This window comes from Apostichopus japonicus, chromosome 11 (assembly GCF_037975245.1).
Source record: "Apostichopus japonicus isolate 1M-3 chromosome 11, ASM3797524v1, whole genome shotgun sequence".
Lineage (NCBI taxonomy): Eukaryota > Metazoa > Echinodermata > Holothuroidea > Aspidochirotida > Stichopodidae > Apostichopus > Apostichopus japonicus.
In genome coordinates, this window is record NC_092571.1 from 17,025,646 (window position 1) to 17,043,798 (window position 18,153).

The 18,153-nt window shown below is 38.4% G+C and overlaps 1 protein-coding gene across 1 annotated transcript in view; it reads right to left on the reverse strand.

Annotated features, from left to right (window-relative positions):
• Positions 1–271: 271 nt before the first annotated feature.
• LOC139975507 (cleavage stimulation factor subunit 1-like) overlaps positions 272–18,153 on the reverse strand; it is a 28,840-nt gene continuing 10,958 nt past the window's right edge. Inside the window, exon 12 of the mRNA XM_071983482.1 lies at positions 272–1,693. Coding sequence (XP_071839583.1) covers positions 1,584–1,693 — 110 coding nt within the window. The 3' untranslated portion in view covers positions 272–1,583. The remainder of the gene's footprint in view (positions 1,694–18,153) is intronic.

An 18,153-nucleotide genomic window follows, 5' to 3' on the forward strand; every position in this document is an offset into this window, starting at 1 on the left:
ACAACAGGGTCCAAACACATGTGTGAGGGGAGTGGGGGGGAGGGGGATAACCTTTTAACATATGATTGTGGCTTTTGTGTGTCACAATTACTGTACACTAAAGTGATAGCTGAAGCAAGATGGGGGAGGAGGGTAGATGGAGGGGAATATCAGAGTTGGGAAACACACAGTTCACTAACTGCTATAATGAGTAATTTAAACACTCTCAAATTGTTTCATAGAAATCTTAAATACTGAGGAACAAAAAGTAAACATGGATACAGTGAGCTAATCATGTTGGTGTTTTTCTTTATTTGGTCTATGACACATGTTTTTACATCTTGAAAACACTAACAAATGTGTTTCGTCAGGTGGTTATTCAGATTCTGGCAATATCTACAACATAAAAGGGACCAACCTAGATTTCCCTTATACACCCAGGTATGCTTCTTCTTCTTCTTCTCTTTTTGCTTCTGGAGGTGAGTGTAAGCGATTGTTATATACTTCAATTATTGAGTGTAAGCGATTGTTATATACTTCAAATATTTCCATAATACTACAAACAATTTACGGATATTTTTTAGTTTTATGGGTGATACAAAACAAACAAACAAATCTGTGGGAATAATTGATACCTCTGCTTGTCACCTTTGTCAACACCTTTGGTATCAAGTTTACCAAATGCATTTTTAACAAAAGTACTACAAAAAAAATTCCTGATAGCATTGTCTGAAATCCTATAAGAACATTTTAGAGAATACAAAAAAGTAACGTAAGAAGAGACACCAATACCAATCCCCTCAATCAATGACCAAAGCAAATTATTTGCTAGCAATCTCAAAGATTTTCATCACCCTGCTCTTACCCATCCCTTTTTGACTTTCCTCCTTTAAGTCTCGTACTACCGATATTTCTCACCCCTTCCCCTACTTACTGTACCTTACCCTTACATCCTTACCTACCTGACCCCACATCTCCCCCTACCCTAATCTGCTCTACACTGGATAATCTCCCATCATCACCTCCACCTACCAAACCGACCTCCAATCCCAACTCTATCCTTCCCTGACGAACTTCCTCTCTGTTGGTTGGGCGTAACTAGGCTTGTGTGGCCGGTGCGAATTCCCAGAGCCTGGACTGAAATAATATGACCACTAATCTGCACTAATCTAAAAAGACAAGTTTTCAATTCAGCTTCTTTTTTTTTACATTTTCGTGTATTTTCTTAAATACTAGGGGGGGGGGAGGGAGATTTCTATTGCTGCCCAGTGCCAGCATGCTCCTTACTACACCACTGAGCTTGGGCGTGCTGTTTTCCAGTGTGTGTCATATTTCTCTTCTCTCAATAGATACAAGTACAATAAGCTCAACCATTATAGATTGAAGCAAAATATTTGTACAAAAAAAAAAAAGTAACACAAAATTCAAAAACGATAAAAAAACAAGGGCTCTATGGAATGAAAACCTCATGCGTTGCAAAGAGAGTCAAATTTTATCTTCTGGCTGGAAAATCCTCTGACCGTCTGCCTAGAAGTATCACCATGCATGCACTATTACGTGGTTGTACATGTAGCTGCTGAGTGGACGGAGAAGAAGAAACAGGGTCAGTCTCTTCCTCGGTGGTACCAGAAGCGGGCCCTAAAGTCATCACTGCATGTCAGAAGACCAGGTCCAGTTGCTGAGTGGAGGATATATTTAACAACACCATTGTGACCTGAAAGAAACAACAAAACATGTGTGTGTGAACATTTATATATAGATAGACATAGATATATGTATGTATATGGCCACTTTCGGTGATCATGCACCGAAGATGAGCTATTTTTGCTTGAAAGCTATGCAAAAACCAAACATTGGCTGGTTTACTTCCAATCACTCACTTACTATGTATTTATATCTATCTATATATATATATATATATATATATAAATACTGTATATAGAATCAATTGAAATCAAGAAAAATTCTATGCAGTATCAAATAGACTTACAGGTGTGGATCAAGGGGGATGGGGAGGGGGTCATGGTTAGTCCCCTCCCTATCCCACACAAAAAATTAAAAGTATGTAGTGCAACCTTGTGTGTAAATCTAATTCATGGGCCAAATATGCCTCAGAATGCAACATTTAATGTCTAAACTTTACTTTCTACTGGTGGATGACACCCCCACCCCCACAAGGGTCAGATTGAACATCCTCTTCTTGGCAGGTTTGTTACTACTGCGTATTGCATATATATTGCATATCACTCAAATTTACAAAAATGGCCTCTTCTTCACTACACCCATGAAGGCATAAGTTGCACTGATTAAAATCAAATATTCCAGGAAATGGTGTTTTGATCCAAAGGAGCTGGAATAGTCACTTTATTCTGACATTTTGTCAAAAAAAAACCCTCACAGAAATATGACAACAAAACTTTATAATCTTCTCTTTGAACTTGATTCCCTGAATTTAGCGATGATTTACGCTTTCCATATTCATTCAATTCAATCTAGGTCCCTGGGAATTTTACTCCCAGGCTTCAAGCTACACTAACCTAACATTACCAGATAAAGTCAGTTTTATTCTGGAAGTTGCTGGCCAGTTCTATTCCTGGAAAAGGAAAAGATTTGTAACCGCAGCTTGGGATCTACCTGCTGACTGCTTTTTGAGGTCATAAAACATTTTAGTTAATCTTGGATCCAACCAATTTCATGGTTTTATTTATTTATTTTTTTTATGGGGTCCTAAAACCTTCTACCCCCTACTGTGAACTCATAGAGAGCTGTCATTAACACCAGAATGCACTGCATTCAATGTTAATAAGGAACATTTTTATTTTTCATGATATTCAAAGTGGCATTAATATGATCGACCTGTCGGTTCAGAGATAGGAAAGAAACCAGGAATAATATGGAGAGTTACAATGAGAAGGTATGACGGGGAGGGGTTGGGGGGGTATGGGGGAGGAGAGGATGCTTATCAGCACTATCAATATTAACCTACAATACTGTAGCTTCCCAGTAAACTGATATGTCTAGCAATATGAACCATACAATAAATCAGATGTCAACCCACTGCAATAATATATCACATACTGTACCTATGACTACCTAGCAGAATGAATTGAGATATTGGTGGTGCTATTCATGAATAGATTGCAAATAGGACTGATAACAAATTGAATCTGTTCAAATGGTATATTCTAGATCCATTCAACACTACTGGAGCAGTCCACGTTGTATTTCTATATATATTCACTTTAAATTTCTTTCTCTTTTGTTGGTCTTGGAGGAAATTACACTAAACATCAGAGGGCAATTAATGACAGCGGCTGGACTAACCAGTCTGGTACACAGCGTAATTAGAGCCTCTCCTCGGAAGCCACTGAAAAGTTGACAGAAAAATGGTGCACATTTTTGTCTCGATTTATGGGGAGAGGAGAGAATGGGTGGGATGATAAATTAAACAATGTACAGTCATTACCATGTTCCACCGTCTAAATGGCAGATGTGGTGATATCAATGTACATCCCCTTCCCCCACCCTCTCACCAACCCCTCCCCCTCCCCCTCCCTGTTTTTCATTTGGAAGTGTCAATACTAATACTCTGATATCATGGTCGAACTATACCACTGACTTAGAGTTAAATGACATTTTTTTTCATTCCAACCGATGGTATTAAAGTGTAAAGCAGTGTTTTATGTTGTACAATTTCTATAGCCAGCTTTCGCAAGGGCCACATGCAAACAGCCATACATGTATGCAACTGGTCATTCAAACAGTGATTGCATGTGTATTACTCTAGTACTAGTAAAACCATATTACTTTACTTCACTCTTCCATTGTGCACTGTGTACATATATATGTATTCAGCAGTCAACACAAGCCACAACAAAGACTGTTGCTACCATTTGTACAAATCATGCAAGTCTTTCACAAATCTACATGTAAATTATCCCATCTGCTGTTTGACAGCTAATTCCTTTACATATATGTATATATTTCTTGCAAAAATGCACTAAACTTTGTTGCGTCAAAAAAGCAGATTTGTTCCTATAAAACCAATGATTGGTCACAAGAAAAAAGTCGCTCAGCAATGATCGAAAAAAGTTGAATTTTTTTCAACTCAGTTTTATGGTGGCGTGTCGTGAAGTGCTGCTTCACGCCTAGAGTGAAAAGGGTGAAGACTCGCCCCATACAACGTGCCGCCCTCTGAAAAAAGTTAACTTTCCGTTGCTTGCAAGTGAAGTTTTCTTCTTGTAGCTACAAAATGCAGACAGTAATGAAATGTGATACCTTGTTATCTTTTATATAGACCTGAGATGTCCATTGCTGCTATGTACACTGTGCTGTGGGTATTGACCGTAGCTGCATGTATTGACTGTACACTAATGTCTAATTACCGATGGTAGCAAGCTGTGTGTGTGTGTTTTCTGGGATCGATGGTGGTGTCTAACACTTCTGTTACACCTGAGGTCAGATTACCGGCAGCAGATGTTTCTTTGTGCACAAGTCTTCACTACCTATAAAGCACTAACATTATTTCATTGTTTATGGTCATGTCGCGTTGCAAAATGCCTAGTGTGATAGGGCCTTCAATCCCCTATCATCCCTTGGGATCAATCTTAAGGATCAGGAATATCCCAGGAAAGTACTTTATAAATAAATTTGAGAAATTCTCAGCAATGTTAAAAAAAAAGTTTGTTTTTAAATTACTGATGAACTTTAGCTTACAGAAGCTTATCCCTCCAAAAGTAGAGGAGGTTTTTTTTTGCAGTGCTGCATCAACCTGCAGCCTCCACTCGTGACAATTTTCAAATCGTGAAAGAAAAAAGGGAATATTTTAGAGGAGTATTTATTGCCGGAATCACAGGAAGTTGTCACATTTAAAGGAAATTTATGAAGAGAGGAAAAAAAAGACGAAAAAAAAAAATAAATAATAATAATACTGGTGGGAGAAGAAGGCTTAAGGAAATTTATAGACACCAGATTAAACTATAAATAGGACAGAAATATCACACCTGGTTCTATTTTTTCTGTTTCTTTCTTTTTCTTTTTGTCGTTTTCCAAAGTGGTACATGTTTACTCAGGGAGCCACAGCCCCTGGACAAGGGTTGATCAGAAGTCAAGGAAAGTGCAGAGTGATATTTGCTATATATACTCAGACATGTATGTTGAAGCTAGAGAGTTCATTCTACTACAGGCAGCCGACACAGATGGAATAGGCGTTGTTAATAGAAAGCATAGTTCATTCTTAGGTCAGTTTATGTATTAGTCAAAAGACCAACAAATAGTTCTTTCTGTTCACAGTAGAGAGTGGAAGACCCAAGACAAAGACAGAAGATGGGATAATGGATGGAAGATTAGATTCTTTTTAAAGCAGTTTTTATTGTACCGTTTTTTTGGTCAAACTTTTTTCTTTTTTCTTTAAAGGCATTGAAGACTCGCCTCAGAGCGTGTGCGGCCATTATGAAAAAGTTCAACTTTCCGTTGCTTGCAAGTGACGTTTTGTTCGTGTCGCTACAAAATGCAGACAGTACAGTAATGAAATGTGATACCTTGTTATCTTTAGCTGGACCTGAGATGTCCATCACTGTATTGTTTGTACACTGTGCTGTGGGTATTGACTGCAGCTGTATGTACTGACTGTACACTAGTGTCTAATTACCGATGGTAGCAAGCTGTGTGTGTGTATTTTCTGGGATCCATGGTGGTGTCTAACACTTCTGTTACCTCATTCTAAACTAGGTCAGATTACCGGCATTAGACGTTTCTTTTTGCGCGAGTCTTCACACCCTTTAAACCAAATTTCAGGACCAATTAAGTCTTGGCTTGTACCTTTTGTCAAAATGCGGCGAGATTCAATCGATACAAAATCTCAGAGGCCATGACAGTGCGATTTTGCTAGTAGCTACTAATAGTCTAAACCACCATTAACTACACGACATTGACATGTCGATCGATTGTAGGGTAACATCTCGAGAAAATCTCAAAGCTCACCAGTTTTTGGATAAACTACGAACGGGGGAGGTGTTACCTGTCTCCATCTTTGACAACAAAAGTTGGTGAAAAGCTGGAAAACCAGGAATTGGAAGATTCGCATGGATAATAAAGTCCATGATTTGAAAATGTTCACGTTTAGTCAATTTTTTATTGGGGGGGGGGGTAGAGGGAGGGGGGTGGTAGAAATGAGGAGGGGAGAGTGACAGGAAACGACTGGTTGCTAAGGGTGTTCCCATGAAGCGCCAAATGGGTATAAACTAGTTCCACTCTGAACATGGTAGAGCAAGTCCATGATTTGAAAATGTTCACGTTTAGCCAAATTTTTATTGGGAGGGGGGGGGGGTGGTAGAAATGAAGAGGGGAGAGTGACAGAAAGTGACTGGTGGCTAAGGGTGTACCCATATAGTGCCAAATGGGTATATAAACCAGTTGCACTCTTAATAGGGTAGAGCAAGAGTGCTAAACTTTGTGAGAAGGCATTTATGTATATAAGAAAGGTGAGAAAGTGTGCCAGAAATTTATGTACATTTGAAGAATAGATATCTCCAGATCCAGCAGACGGCATGCAAAACTGCTGCTTTAACTGGAAAAGGCCCTATAGGCAATAAATATTTGGATCTGAACTCATAATAAGATATCATTTTGTCTTAGAAATGGGAATTCAGATCTGGGTCACATCAGTTTCCAGCTAAGGTGTTGGCAGTGATCTCAGGGGGGGGGGGGGGAATGTGGATGAATCAGCCTTTGGAAGGACTGACACCCTTGATTCAATGTTTTCTACAGATGGAAGAGATTTGATTCAGAAACCTCCTGTTATCAGAAAAGAAAAAAAAAACATCACTGGCGTAAGAACCCACTTGATTGATGAGAATGTATAAGACAAAACAGATTGTTCGGGAATGGGGAATGGGAAGGGGGAAGGGGGAAGGGGGAAGGGGAAGGGGAGGAGACAGAGATCAAATATGGGCTAAAATGTTACATATTTTTATATGCTGATTAGATGGGAAAAATTATTTATTTTTGCTACAAGGAGATGGGAAGATAGGAGCGATGTAAAACACTAGGTATCGGAAGCATATATATATGCTCAAAGGTTGGTTAAAAACATTAAAAAAGAAGTGCATTTGTTGATTTGACATCCGTGACACTAGGACAGGATAAAGTTTCATAATCTCAAACTTGTGAGAGACCCTACTTATGTCAATAATTTTATCATCAACATGGTATCACAGACAAAACATGGATCAGAGGATAACATGAGTGTAGGTTTCTCTGGATTTAGTTAAGGTATTGGATATCCTTGAAAGAAGGAGAATAACCATGAAGGAGGCAGGAGGGAGGATATGCATGAAGGAGGCAGGAGGGATGATATTAATGAAGAAGGCAGGAGATCCATGAAGCAGGACGGAGGATATCCATGAAGGAGGCAAGAGGGATAATATCCATGAAGGAGGCAGGATATCCATGAAGGAGGTAGGATATCCATGAAGCAGGAGGGAGGATATCAATGAAGTGGGCAGGAGGATATCACTGAAGGAGGCAGGAGGGATGATATTAATGAAGAAGGCAGGAGATCCATGAAGCAGGACGGAGGATATCCATGAAGGAGGCAAGAGGGATAATATCCATGAAGGAGGCAGGATATCCATGAAGGAGGCATGATATCCATGAAGGAGGCAGGGAGGATGATATCCATGAAGGAGGCAGGATATGCATGAAAGAGGCAGAAGGGAGGATATCTATGAAGGAGGCTGGATATTTATGAAAGAGGTGGGAGGGAGGATATTTATGAAAGAGGTGGGAGGGAGGATATCCATGGAGGCAGGGAGGATGATACCCATGAAGGAGGCAGAAGGGAGGATATCTATGAAGGAGGCTGGATATTTATGAAAGAGGTGGGAGGGAGGATATCCTTGAAAGAGGCAGGAGGGAGGATATCCATGAAGGAGGCAGGAAGGAGGATAGCCATGAAGGAGGTAGGATATCCATGAAGGAGGCAGGAGGGAGGATATCCATGAAGGAGGCAGGAAGGAGGATAGCCATGAAGGAGGTAGGATATCCATGAAGGAGGCAGGAGGGAGGATATGTATGAAGGAGGCAGGATATCCAAGGAGGTGGGAGGGAGGATATCCTTGAAAGAGGCAGGAGGGAGGATATCCATGAAGGAGGCAGGAGGGAGGATATATATGAAGGAGGCAGGATATCCATGAAGGAGGTGGGAGGGAGGATATCCTTGAAAGAGGCAGGAGGGGAGGATATCATTGAAGGAGGCAGGAAGGAGGATATCCACGAAGGAGATAGGAGGGAGGATATTCATGAAGGAGGCAGGAGGAAGGATATCCTTGAAGGAGGCAAGAGGGAGACATCTGATGATATGGATAGATCAAGCTAATTATATGCAAATGAATGTAAGTCCATCCTAGTGCAAGCACCATGCCTTAGGATTGGAGAACAGTCCTGTAACAGGCTGTTATATGTATCCACCTGTAAAGCATTAGCTGAAGGTGGCCTAAAATGTGGAATGGAAGATGGATGGGTGGGTGGTGGGAGAGGATGGATGGGTGGGTGGTGGTTGAGAATGGGTGTCAAGCGAGATGGCTGATGGGGAAGGAAGGATGGTTGGAAGGAAAGATGGCCCTTTATTTGCCATCATCATCATCATTGCAGCACTAGGGTAGAACATGGACAAACTTTCAGAGAGCCATGTGCTTATCAAATTCGTTGATTTGGATTTGTTAGAGAGAAGAAAGAATAAAAAAAAAACAGGACAGCTGCTACAATACAGAGAGATGCCATGGGATGATCCAAGGTGTCTGTCATAAGAATAAACATCAAATTGTTACTTCCCAAGGCAAATTTATGGGAGACGGAAGTTCTAAGTTTATTTGAATGAGAGGACCTGGGAATCATCTCAACTACCCGCTTCAAAAAATAATCTATGTTGACCACTTTTTGTCATGTGAATCTCTTCTTTCTCATGTTAATCTCTTCTTTCTCTTGTTAATCTCTTCTTTCTCATGTATTGTTAATCTTTTTTTTCTTGTGTTTATCTCTTCTTTCTCATGTTTATCTCTTCTTTATCATGTTAATCTCTTCTTTCTCATGTTTATCCCTTCTTTCTCATGTTAATCTCTTCTTTCTCATGTTAATCTCTTCTTTCTCATGTTAATCTCTTCTTTCTCATGTTAATCTCTTCTTTCTCATGTTAATCTCTTCTTTCTCATGTTAATCTCTTCTTTCTCATGTTAATCTCTTCTTTCTCTTGTTAATCTCTTCTTTCTCATGTATTGTTAATCTCTTCTTTCTCATGTTAATCTCTTCTTTCTCTTGTTAATCTCTTCTTTCTCGTGTTAATCTCTTCTTTCTTGTGTTAATCTCTTCTTTCTCATGTTAATCTCTTCTTTCTCTTGTTAATCTCTTCTTTCTCGTGTTAATCTCTTCTTTCTCATGTTTATCCCTTCTTTCTCATGTTAATCTCTTCTTTCTCATGTTAATCTCTTCTTTCTCATGTTAATCTCTTCTTTATCTTGTTAATCTCTTCTTTCTCATGTTAATACCTTCTTTCTCATGTTAATCTCTTCTTTCTCATGTTAATCTCTCCTTTTTCATGTTAATCTCTCCTTCCTCATGTTAATCTCTTCTTTCTCATATTAATCTCTTCTTTCTCATGTTAATCTCTTCTTTCTCATGTTAATCCCTTCTTTCTCATGTTAATCTATTTTCTCATCTTAATCTCTCCTTTCTCATCTTAATCTCTTCTTTTTCATCTTAATCAGTTATTTCTCATGTTTTTCTATTCTTTCTTCTTTTCATTAATTATATTGTTCTTTACTCATCTCTTTTCTTTTTCCTTTTCTTTTCCTCTCTTTTTTCTCACTTTTGTTCTGTCCTGTCTCTTTCTTATCTATAATCTGTAAATGTCTTTATCAAATTGAGGCTACTTTGTCCTCTTTCTTTACAGTCACTAGCCTCGTTAACAGTATTTCTGATTTCTAATATCCTTCATACTATGCTACTTTACTACTGCACTGCGTGAAATGTCTTCCTCTGTACGATTATATAAGATATAAATTTGAATTGAAGAATTGAAGTGTATTAAAAAATTTCAGAACCTAAACATGAAACACTTGTACATTAAGTAGGCTTTGATCCCATATCAATCAAATATAAAAAAAAAAGAACAAGTCGAAGATTTGAGAGAAAACTGAAAAAGAGTTAGTATTTTGTGTTAGCTTGTGACCTAGCAATTCTAGCATTATTCTAACATTACTGTGTAACATCACACATATGTATACTGTAGTTGGATACTGTACAATCTAAAACATACATATCTGTGATTATAACTAAGCAGTTCATATAATCCTTCTTGGAAGAAGGGAGATTTTGCAATATACCCTACTGTAGTTTCCTGACAAACAGCGATTCAAATAGGGCAAGATTAAGGTGGATCAAAAGTGATGCATGACTCTCTCTTTAGTGTTTGCAATTCCCCATGAATTTTTTTTAATGTAAATACAGACAAAAGAAAAAAGGTCACCTTCAGGCTTTCATCCATTAATTGGATGGTCAATTGGTCAACCACTTATACTCCATGGGGGGTTTAAGACTCAAATTAAGTTCCTGGAAATATACACTGTGTGGCCTCAAACAGGGTCAGTCACTGAATGGCACCCTTGGACATAATAGAAATATTGACTGAACCACAGCAGTAAGAAATGACAGGTACACCCATGTTAGACAAACATTGCCAAAAAATATTCTTTTAAATTGCCATTCAACTGTGAACTTCAACCTTTTTATTTTGGCTTAAGGAACTGCTGTTCAACAGAATTACAACTATATATGTACCAATCCAAAACTCAACAGAATAGGGATATGCACAGGATTTCAAAGGTGGGATGAGAGGGCAGGGGGCATGGGCGGGGGAGGGGGTGGAGGAGGAGAGGAAGATACCAAATTCCAGTTTCCCCCCTGACTGGATTTGGTAGGGGCATGAACCTTCATGGACGTGCTGTAGGCTAATCTACAAATTTTTTGAATGAGCTGGTATGGCTGTGGGGTTGTTGTGACTGCGTGGTCCCTCGGCAAGGGATCTGGGGGGGGGGGTGGAGGTCCTGCCCTAGAATAAAAATTCAAACTTTATATATATATATATCAACTGGTGCACTCTGAGGCATATTTAGACTGTAATAAGTTAGGTATAAATGTGAGGTTGTGCTAATGAATACTTTTGAATTAAAAAAAAGAAAATAATTCGCCTCTGAACATTTCCCCAACTGCAACACATTAAACAATTCATTTATGATCTCATACTCCACTGACACTAGCGATGGCTTTATCCGTTCAATGTGCTTACTGTTTTGGATGACCTGAGATCACTTTGAAGAAAATAAACAAACATTTTGAATGGTGTGGTAACCTGACAGGGAGCCTAGAAAAACAACCACTGGTAGAAAAGCAAGCACCAGAAGCAACGACAAACATACCACCAACACTATCCTTCTTCCACATACCCCCACCTTCCCCCCCCCCTCCCTCTCTCTCCAAACCATGTCACCCATATCTTCATGAAATACAAGATAATTTAGAAGGGAAGTTTCTTAACTTCCATTCAAGCTTTCAAATTACATAAAAATATCTATACATGTAAAACTTTAACAAATGCAGAGCTCTGCCCTATTGACTTTTGGAAAAAGTTAATTTTTTTTTTGTCTGATTTCCTGGCACTTTTCAGGAGGTGACCCATTTATATCAGATGTCTTCTAAACTTTATCTGACAATTGACATACACATGACCTTATATTCCTGCTGCTAAGTAAACACAAGAGTAAGATCTTCTTCATGCTGGTAGACAAAGAGGGAGAAGAAAATCCAAAGTCCTGAGATGAACAAAAAAACCAAGAGAGACTTTTCTGAGTCAGTCTGACTAAACTCAACTGTGGAGGTTTCCAGATTGACAACAACTGGTTATTTACATCAAATTCAGATAGTAACTAAATACCCCATAATATTGTAAATTGGTATCACCCTCAAAAGCCGGCACTGTTCAACTTACACATCTGAAGATTTGAGAGAAAACTGATAAAGAGTTAGTATTTTGTGTTAGCTTGTGACCTAGCAATTCTAGCATTATTCTAACATTACTGTGTAACATCACACATATGTATACTGTACTTGGATACTGTACAATCTAAAACATACATATCTGTGATTATAACTAAGCAGTTCATATAATCCTTCTTGGAAGAAGGGAGATTTTGCAATATACCCCTACTGTAGTTTCCTGACAAGCAGCTATTCAAATAGGGCAAGATTAAGATGGATCAAAAGTGATGCATGACTCTCTCTTTAGTGTTTGCAATTCCCCATAAAATTCCAGGTTTCCAGATTGACAACAACTAGTTGTTTACATCAAATTCAGATTGCATTGCAACTAAATATCCCATAATATGGTAATTTGGTAAATTGGTATCCCCCCCCCCCCCTAATAGCCAGCACTGTTCAACTTACACATCTCTCCTACAGTGTATATCCTTTTTTTTTATTTTATTTTTTTTTATTATTTATTATTTTTTTTTTTAAACCCTACAGTGACATACTAACCGTGTGTGTGTAAACCTGTTTGGGTACCAAAACTATCAGTTGGGAAAGACAGGGACAAAAAAAACTTTTGTTGGAGCATGCCCCTAAATTCCATGCCCATATCCTTCTTCTGGGGCACTACCATCAGCATCATATAATGACAGCAATTTTTCTTGCCTTTTTTTTTTCTTTTTTGACAGGTTTATTTTATGTTAATTCTTAGCCAGGGACTTAAGATTACACATCCGTTTGTTATCAAAACAAAAATTGATGACTACTACAAATCCCGATAAAATGGTCTCTCACTGTGATTTCAAGAGCTGAACAAGTACAGTAAGCCTAGTTAAAAGCTGTTTATCAACATCATCGGAATTCTGTTTGAACACTCCATGTACATTTCCAAATAAGGCTTCTAGTTACTTAGAAAACGATGTAAACAAACATCTGTTTGCCCCTGCCTGTCAGATCTGTAAAACTATTTCAGAATGGGAAGCTCCAAGCCCCTAATGATATGGAGTCCATCAAGAGCTCACAAAAGTTAAAGTTTGACCTTAGAAGACATTTTCACATACCACAGAAGCAAAGGGGGGTCCCTTCACATATTATTGCTACTACTACTAACTGCTACTACTACCAGAAATACTCATGGTTGAAGTTAACACACCTGTGAGAGCAGTGGCGGAGCTAGGGGTATTGGTCAGAGGGGGCGGGAATGGTCTGTAGGGGGGCGCTTTCGACACTAAGCGGAGCGCCACCACAGGTTGGCGCATAGCGTACAGAAATTTTTTGAGTAAAGATACTCCCTAGATAGCAGGAAATGACCCTTTCCGGGCCTTGCTATTAATTTGCAGATAAACGAAGAATAAATAGGTGCCATTGCCATTTTGTCAGAAAATTACACCAACAAAATGTGACAAATGTCAATAGGTAGATGAGAGCGCAACAAAAAAGTCAATAATCGCGAATAAGTAAAAAGTAGTAAAAAGCTGAAAAGGGCGCCAGCAGTCCATTTGAGTCCGTCAGGGGGGGGCATCCGCCCTCCCCCCCCCCCCGACTGTATGGACGCTTCGCCACTGTGTGAGAGGTGTAACATTAGTAGTGAAATTCAGACAGCAAATAACAAGGGGGTACTTCAAAACAGAACAACCACTTCATATTTCAAGAAATTCATGTACAGATGTAACAGGAGTTCAAGTCTCCAAGTAACCATAAGAAGTGTTACAGAGGCACTGTTCTCAGAAAAACAACTGAAAAAAACAACAACAAGAACAGAAAGTACAGAGGAAAATATTTATTTGTTGACCCAACTGGTGTTTGGTGTTTCATAGGTGTTTTGTGTTTACTGATGGTGTTTTACTGATGGTGTTTAACTGAGGGATTCAATATATCAGAGAGCATGAGGTAGTGTTGGTATCTCTCGACTTTTTTCAACATCAACAACAACAAACATCAACACACAACGTTTATGTGCAGAGGTTTTATTGGTGTTTGGTGTTTTATAGGTGTTTGGTGTTTTATAGGTGTTTGGTGTTTTACTGATGGTGTTTAACTGATGGTGTTTCACTGAGGGATTCAATATATCACTGAGCATGAGGTAGCTGTTGGTATCTCTTGGCTTTTTTTAACATCAACAACAACAACATCAACACACAAAGTTTATGTGCAAGATGAATAGCAAATATGGACAGATGTGGACACATCGAGGGTGAGCTTAATTACCTCCCAGAGGGAAAAACCCTCTTGCATTCCTCAAATGTGAACAAGACCTTTAAGATAATCTCTTACAGATACAATATGAACAGAATGGGTTCACAGCTGCAAGAAATGCTGTAAATATGGACAATATTTAAACCACAAGAAATATTAGAGTGGCCCCTTTCTCAGAAAAAAAAACAACAACAAAAACAAAGCATGAACAGAAAACCAAAACAAAATGAAAATTACGGAAAAAGGAATCGATTTTTAAGACCCAGTTGGTTTTTACTAGTGTTAAATTCATTTGCAGATTTTCAATGTACAATGAGCATGTGGAAGCAGTTTGGTATACGCCTTAACTTTTTTGGCAGTTATACATCAGACACACACAACTGTTTATTTCCAAAGACGACTGTATTAGTATCTCTAACTACTTGATTTTATATCAACAATCAATGTGACCCTTTTTCACACACATGCTTAAGGCTCTCTCTTTGTGTCATTGATACACCACCTGTTCTCAAATGTGGATGCATCCAGGGTCAGCTTTATTGCTTCTGTGAGAGAAAACTTTACCCTCACCCACCCCCCCCCCCCCCTGCACTGAAAAAGTAGTACCTCTACAGTATATCTTGGGTTCAGTGATCTCTATGCAGCTAATTATGGGAAGCTAGTTCATGTTAAGTTTAACCGATAGAGCATGCACGCTTGAAAGAATGAAAAAACAAGCATATATGTAGCCTTGGCAAGACTAGCTCAAATTTGAGAAAACAACACCATAAGGAGGAGGAGGAGGAGGAGGAGGGGTTTCCATGAGTTCATCCTCTATATACATTTATCCACACTCCTTTATGTTGACCTCTCTATAGGCCCTCCATGTACCCAGTCGCTCAAACCCCTGGCAAAAGTTGTAATACAAGTGGAAGAATTAATGATACCAGAACCCCTGGATACAGCCAATGATAACTTTTATACTCCTACAATGATGTTATATATTTTTTCCTCTTTGGCTTGTTATCTGCTGTCAAGCCTTTGTCACACTTTGCCTTCTTCTGAGAAAACTAACCCTTTTCCATTCATTGCAGCTAGAATAGGGTCAGAGGTGAACAGCAGTTAATAGCTAGTTTATGAAAGTCTTTGCCAAAATATTGGCAAGGTGCTCAACATTACACCACAGGTGAGCAATGCCCGTAATTGAGGGCTGACTACATGAACCCTGAGAGGTAGTTTTTAAAGGTAAAGGCGGTCTGGAAGAAAGGAGTTGTATAAAAAGAATCACTGTGACATCTGAGCAGGGTCACCAGTACACCTTTAACCACAAAATATTATAGAAAAAAAAATATATAAAAAAATATGATCACAGGTTTTTATCCATGATCAGTCTCGAGGTACATTTCTGTGACACACAATGTAACATTGATCTTTTAAAGATAAAACATTCCACACTGTTAGACCGACACCCCATTTAAAAATCTTGCCTTTCAACTCTCAAGAGATATGCTTGATTGAATATAACCCTAGTTTGACTGGGTAAACTATCCATTAATGAGGCTTACTCCAAAAGTGGACCACAGTGGGTGGACTGTGATGTCATCACATTAGTTTGACTATGTGGGTAAACTATCCCTTACGGAGGCTTACTCCAGAAAGTGGACCACAGTGGGTGGACTGTGATGTCATCACAGTAGTTTCTTCAAAAGCTCTATTTGATGACACCTGCCACTGCCAGATTTTCAACAACAAAAAATCATCTCTGCACTAAAAAATGCTATTAGGGTGTGGTTTTGACCTGGACATGCAGAAAATGTTGAAACAAATTTTGCTAACTAAAAGAACATTTCTCAGAGTTAACAAATAAATAACCAGCCATGGTGTATATTACAGGTTGTCAAGCCTCTCCAAAAACTACAAAACCTGTGTTTTGTTTCGTAAACCTACTATTACAGGACTTAGATGACAATGTTGATACTAAAAGAGCTAATATAAAACTAGTGATGAGTTTATTTTGAAGGAATGAAGGGTCTGACAGACAAATGCAAACTGGCTTTCCCATACAGCTCTTCCTGTCCTTCAAAAAGCCACAAATAGTCCCAAAGGTCCTTAAATAATGACCCTGACAGACACTTATACCAAAGATGAATTCTCTTGATGCTTTTCACCTGGGTATTTCCCTTACGTTTCCCTTTTCCTGACTGTACATACCATATTATAGTCTAACAAATTCGGGTTCCAAATTTGTATTATGTATATAAATATATATTAAAAAAAATGACCAAGGGTGTACAACACATGATGACATGGACAAAGCACAAAAAATTATATTTCAAAAAGTATATTTCATACCCGCCTGTGTCCGTCTTCAGCGAAGAAGTTTTATAGTAAACCATTTGTATGAATTTTTCACTGCATAAATTAACACTAGATATTTTGAGATTGTGACATGTGTGCAGAAATAATGTTAGGTTTGGGGAGGCTTGAGGAAAGGGGAACTTGTGGGGTTGGGAGTGGTCATGGAAAGAGCTGGGGTTGAAGAAACGACTGCATAATTTAGCACAAGTAGCTTACAATGACGTTCTACAAGCCAACAAACATGACCTTTTCAATAATGGGTTGAAGCCAAAAATAACTTGGTAAATTATGAGTGGCAAGCAACCACTCTTTAGGCATTCTAGAAGACCAGGCCTCAGATGTCTCGAAGGACAATACCAACTTGAGAAAAAAAAAAAATCAAGATTTACACTTATCTGCGTTTGTATTACAATTTGCCTGTTAACTATGCACAATCATACAGCATGAACGTTACACTACATTACAAATAGATGGATATCAGATCGTGATAATCCACATAATCAAGATTTGGATTATCCATGTTTCGCTGTAGCCGGAACGACTTTGTGAAATGCCGTACTGAGCGAGTGGTATAAACAGTATATGCTACATAGTGTAAAAGCTAGCCTAATGTTATACTATACCTAGCCTAACACTGTAGTCTACCCAAAGTACACACATAAGCATATATAGCATGGATTTAGGGCAATCTCTATATATCTTTGACATTAATCCAAAATCTGTATGACACTAGCGAGGTAGATTGTAGTTTTCCTTTGTCAATGTTAATCACACTCTGTCAGAGATGCAAAGTTTGGAAAAACACTAAAGTTCAGTCGCATATTTTAGAACCCTATTTATCTTTGCGATCAACAATTACAATTACTGAATGCTTGAACATTAACTAGCCAAGAAATGAATGACTGCTTGATTCTAACAATTTTGTTGCCAAGACAAATATTACCAGTGACTTGCTACTAAACTTGAGAATGTATGTAATTGGCTTGATGTCATCAATTGTGCTATCAATAGGCTAGGCTCATCAATCTAATGGACAAGCTGGCTTCACCATTCTTGAGTTACAATGAGGAAGGAATACACCAACCACAAGATGCTAATATGATCAGAAAAGGGTTGGACTCAGTATTAAAAGTGAAAGAAATACAGAATAAATCTCTATCTGTTTGCCATGTTGAATCTCCAAAACAAATTCAGGAAAAACCTTAATTCTAGGTCACGCCTCGATCAGTCTTTTGACGGTGTACTGACACATATGAACAACATTGTCTTAATCACTCTAATAGGCATTTAGAAATCATGAAAATAGCTTCAAGTCTTTTTCTTAATAAAAAATTAGCTAATAATGCACATTGATGATGTAAAGGGAGTGACTGACTAATTTTCTGTTAGGTTATTCATTTCTTTTTCTGGCCTAAGGCAAATTTTTTGAAATATTTTATTGTCTTCTTTGAAAAGAGGAACAACACATAATTCAAATGATATATGTGGGTTTGTAATAATAGGTTAACTAATTACGGGCTAAAGTAAGACATTTTGATGAGAACGACACTCCACAAGAGTTTG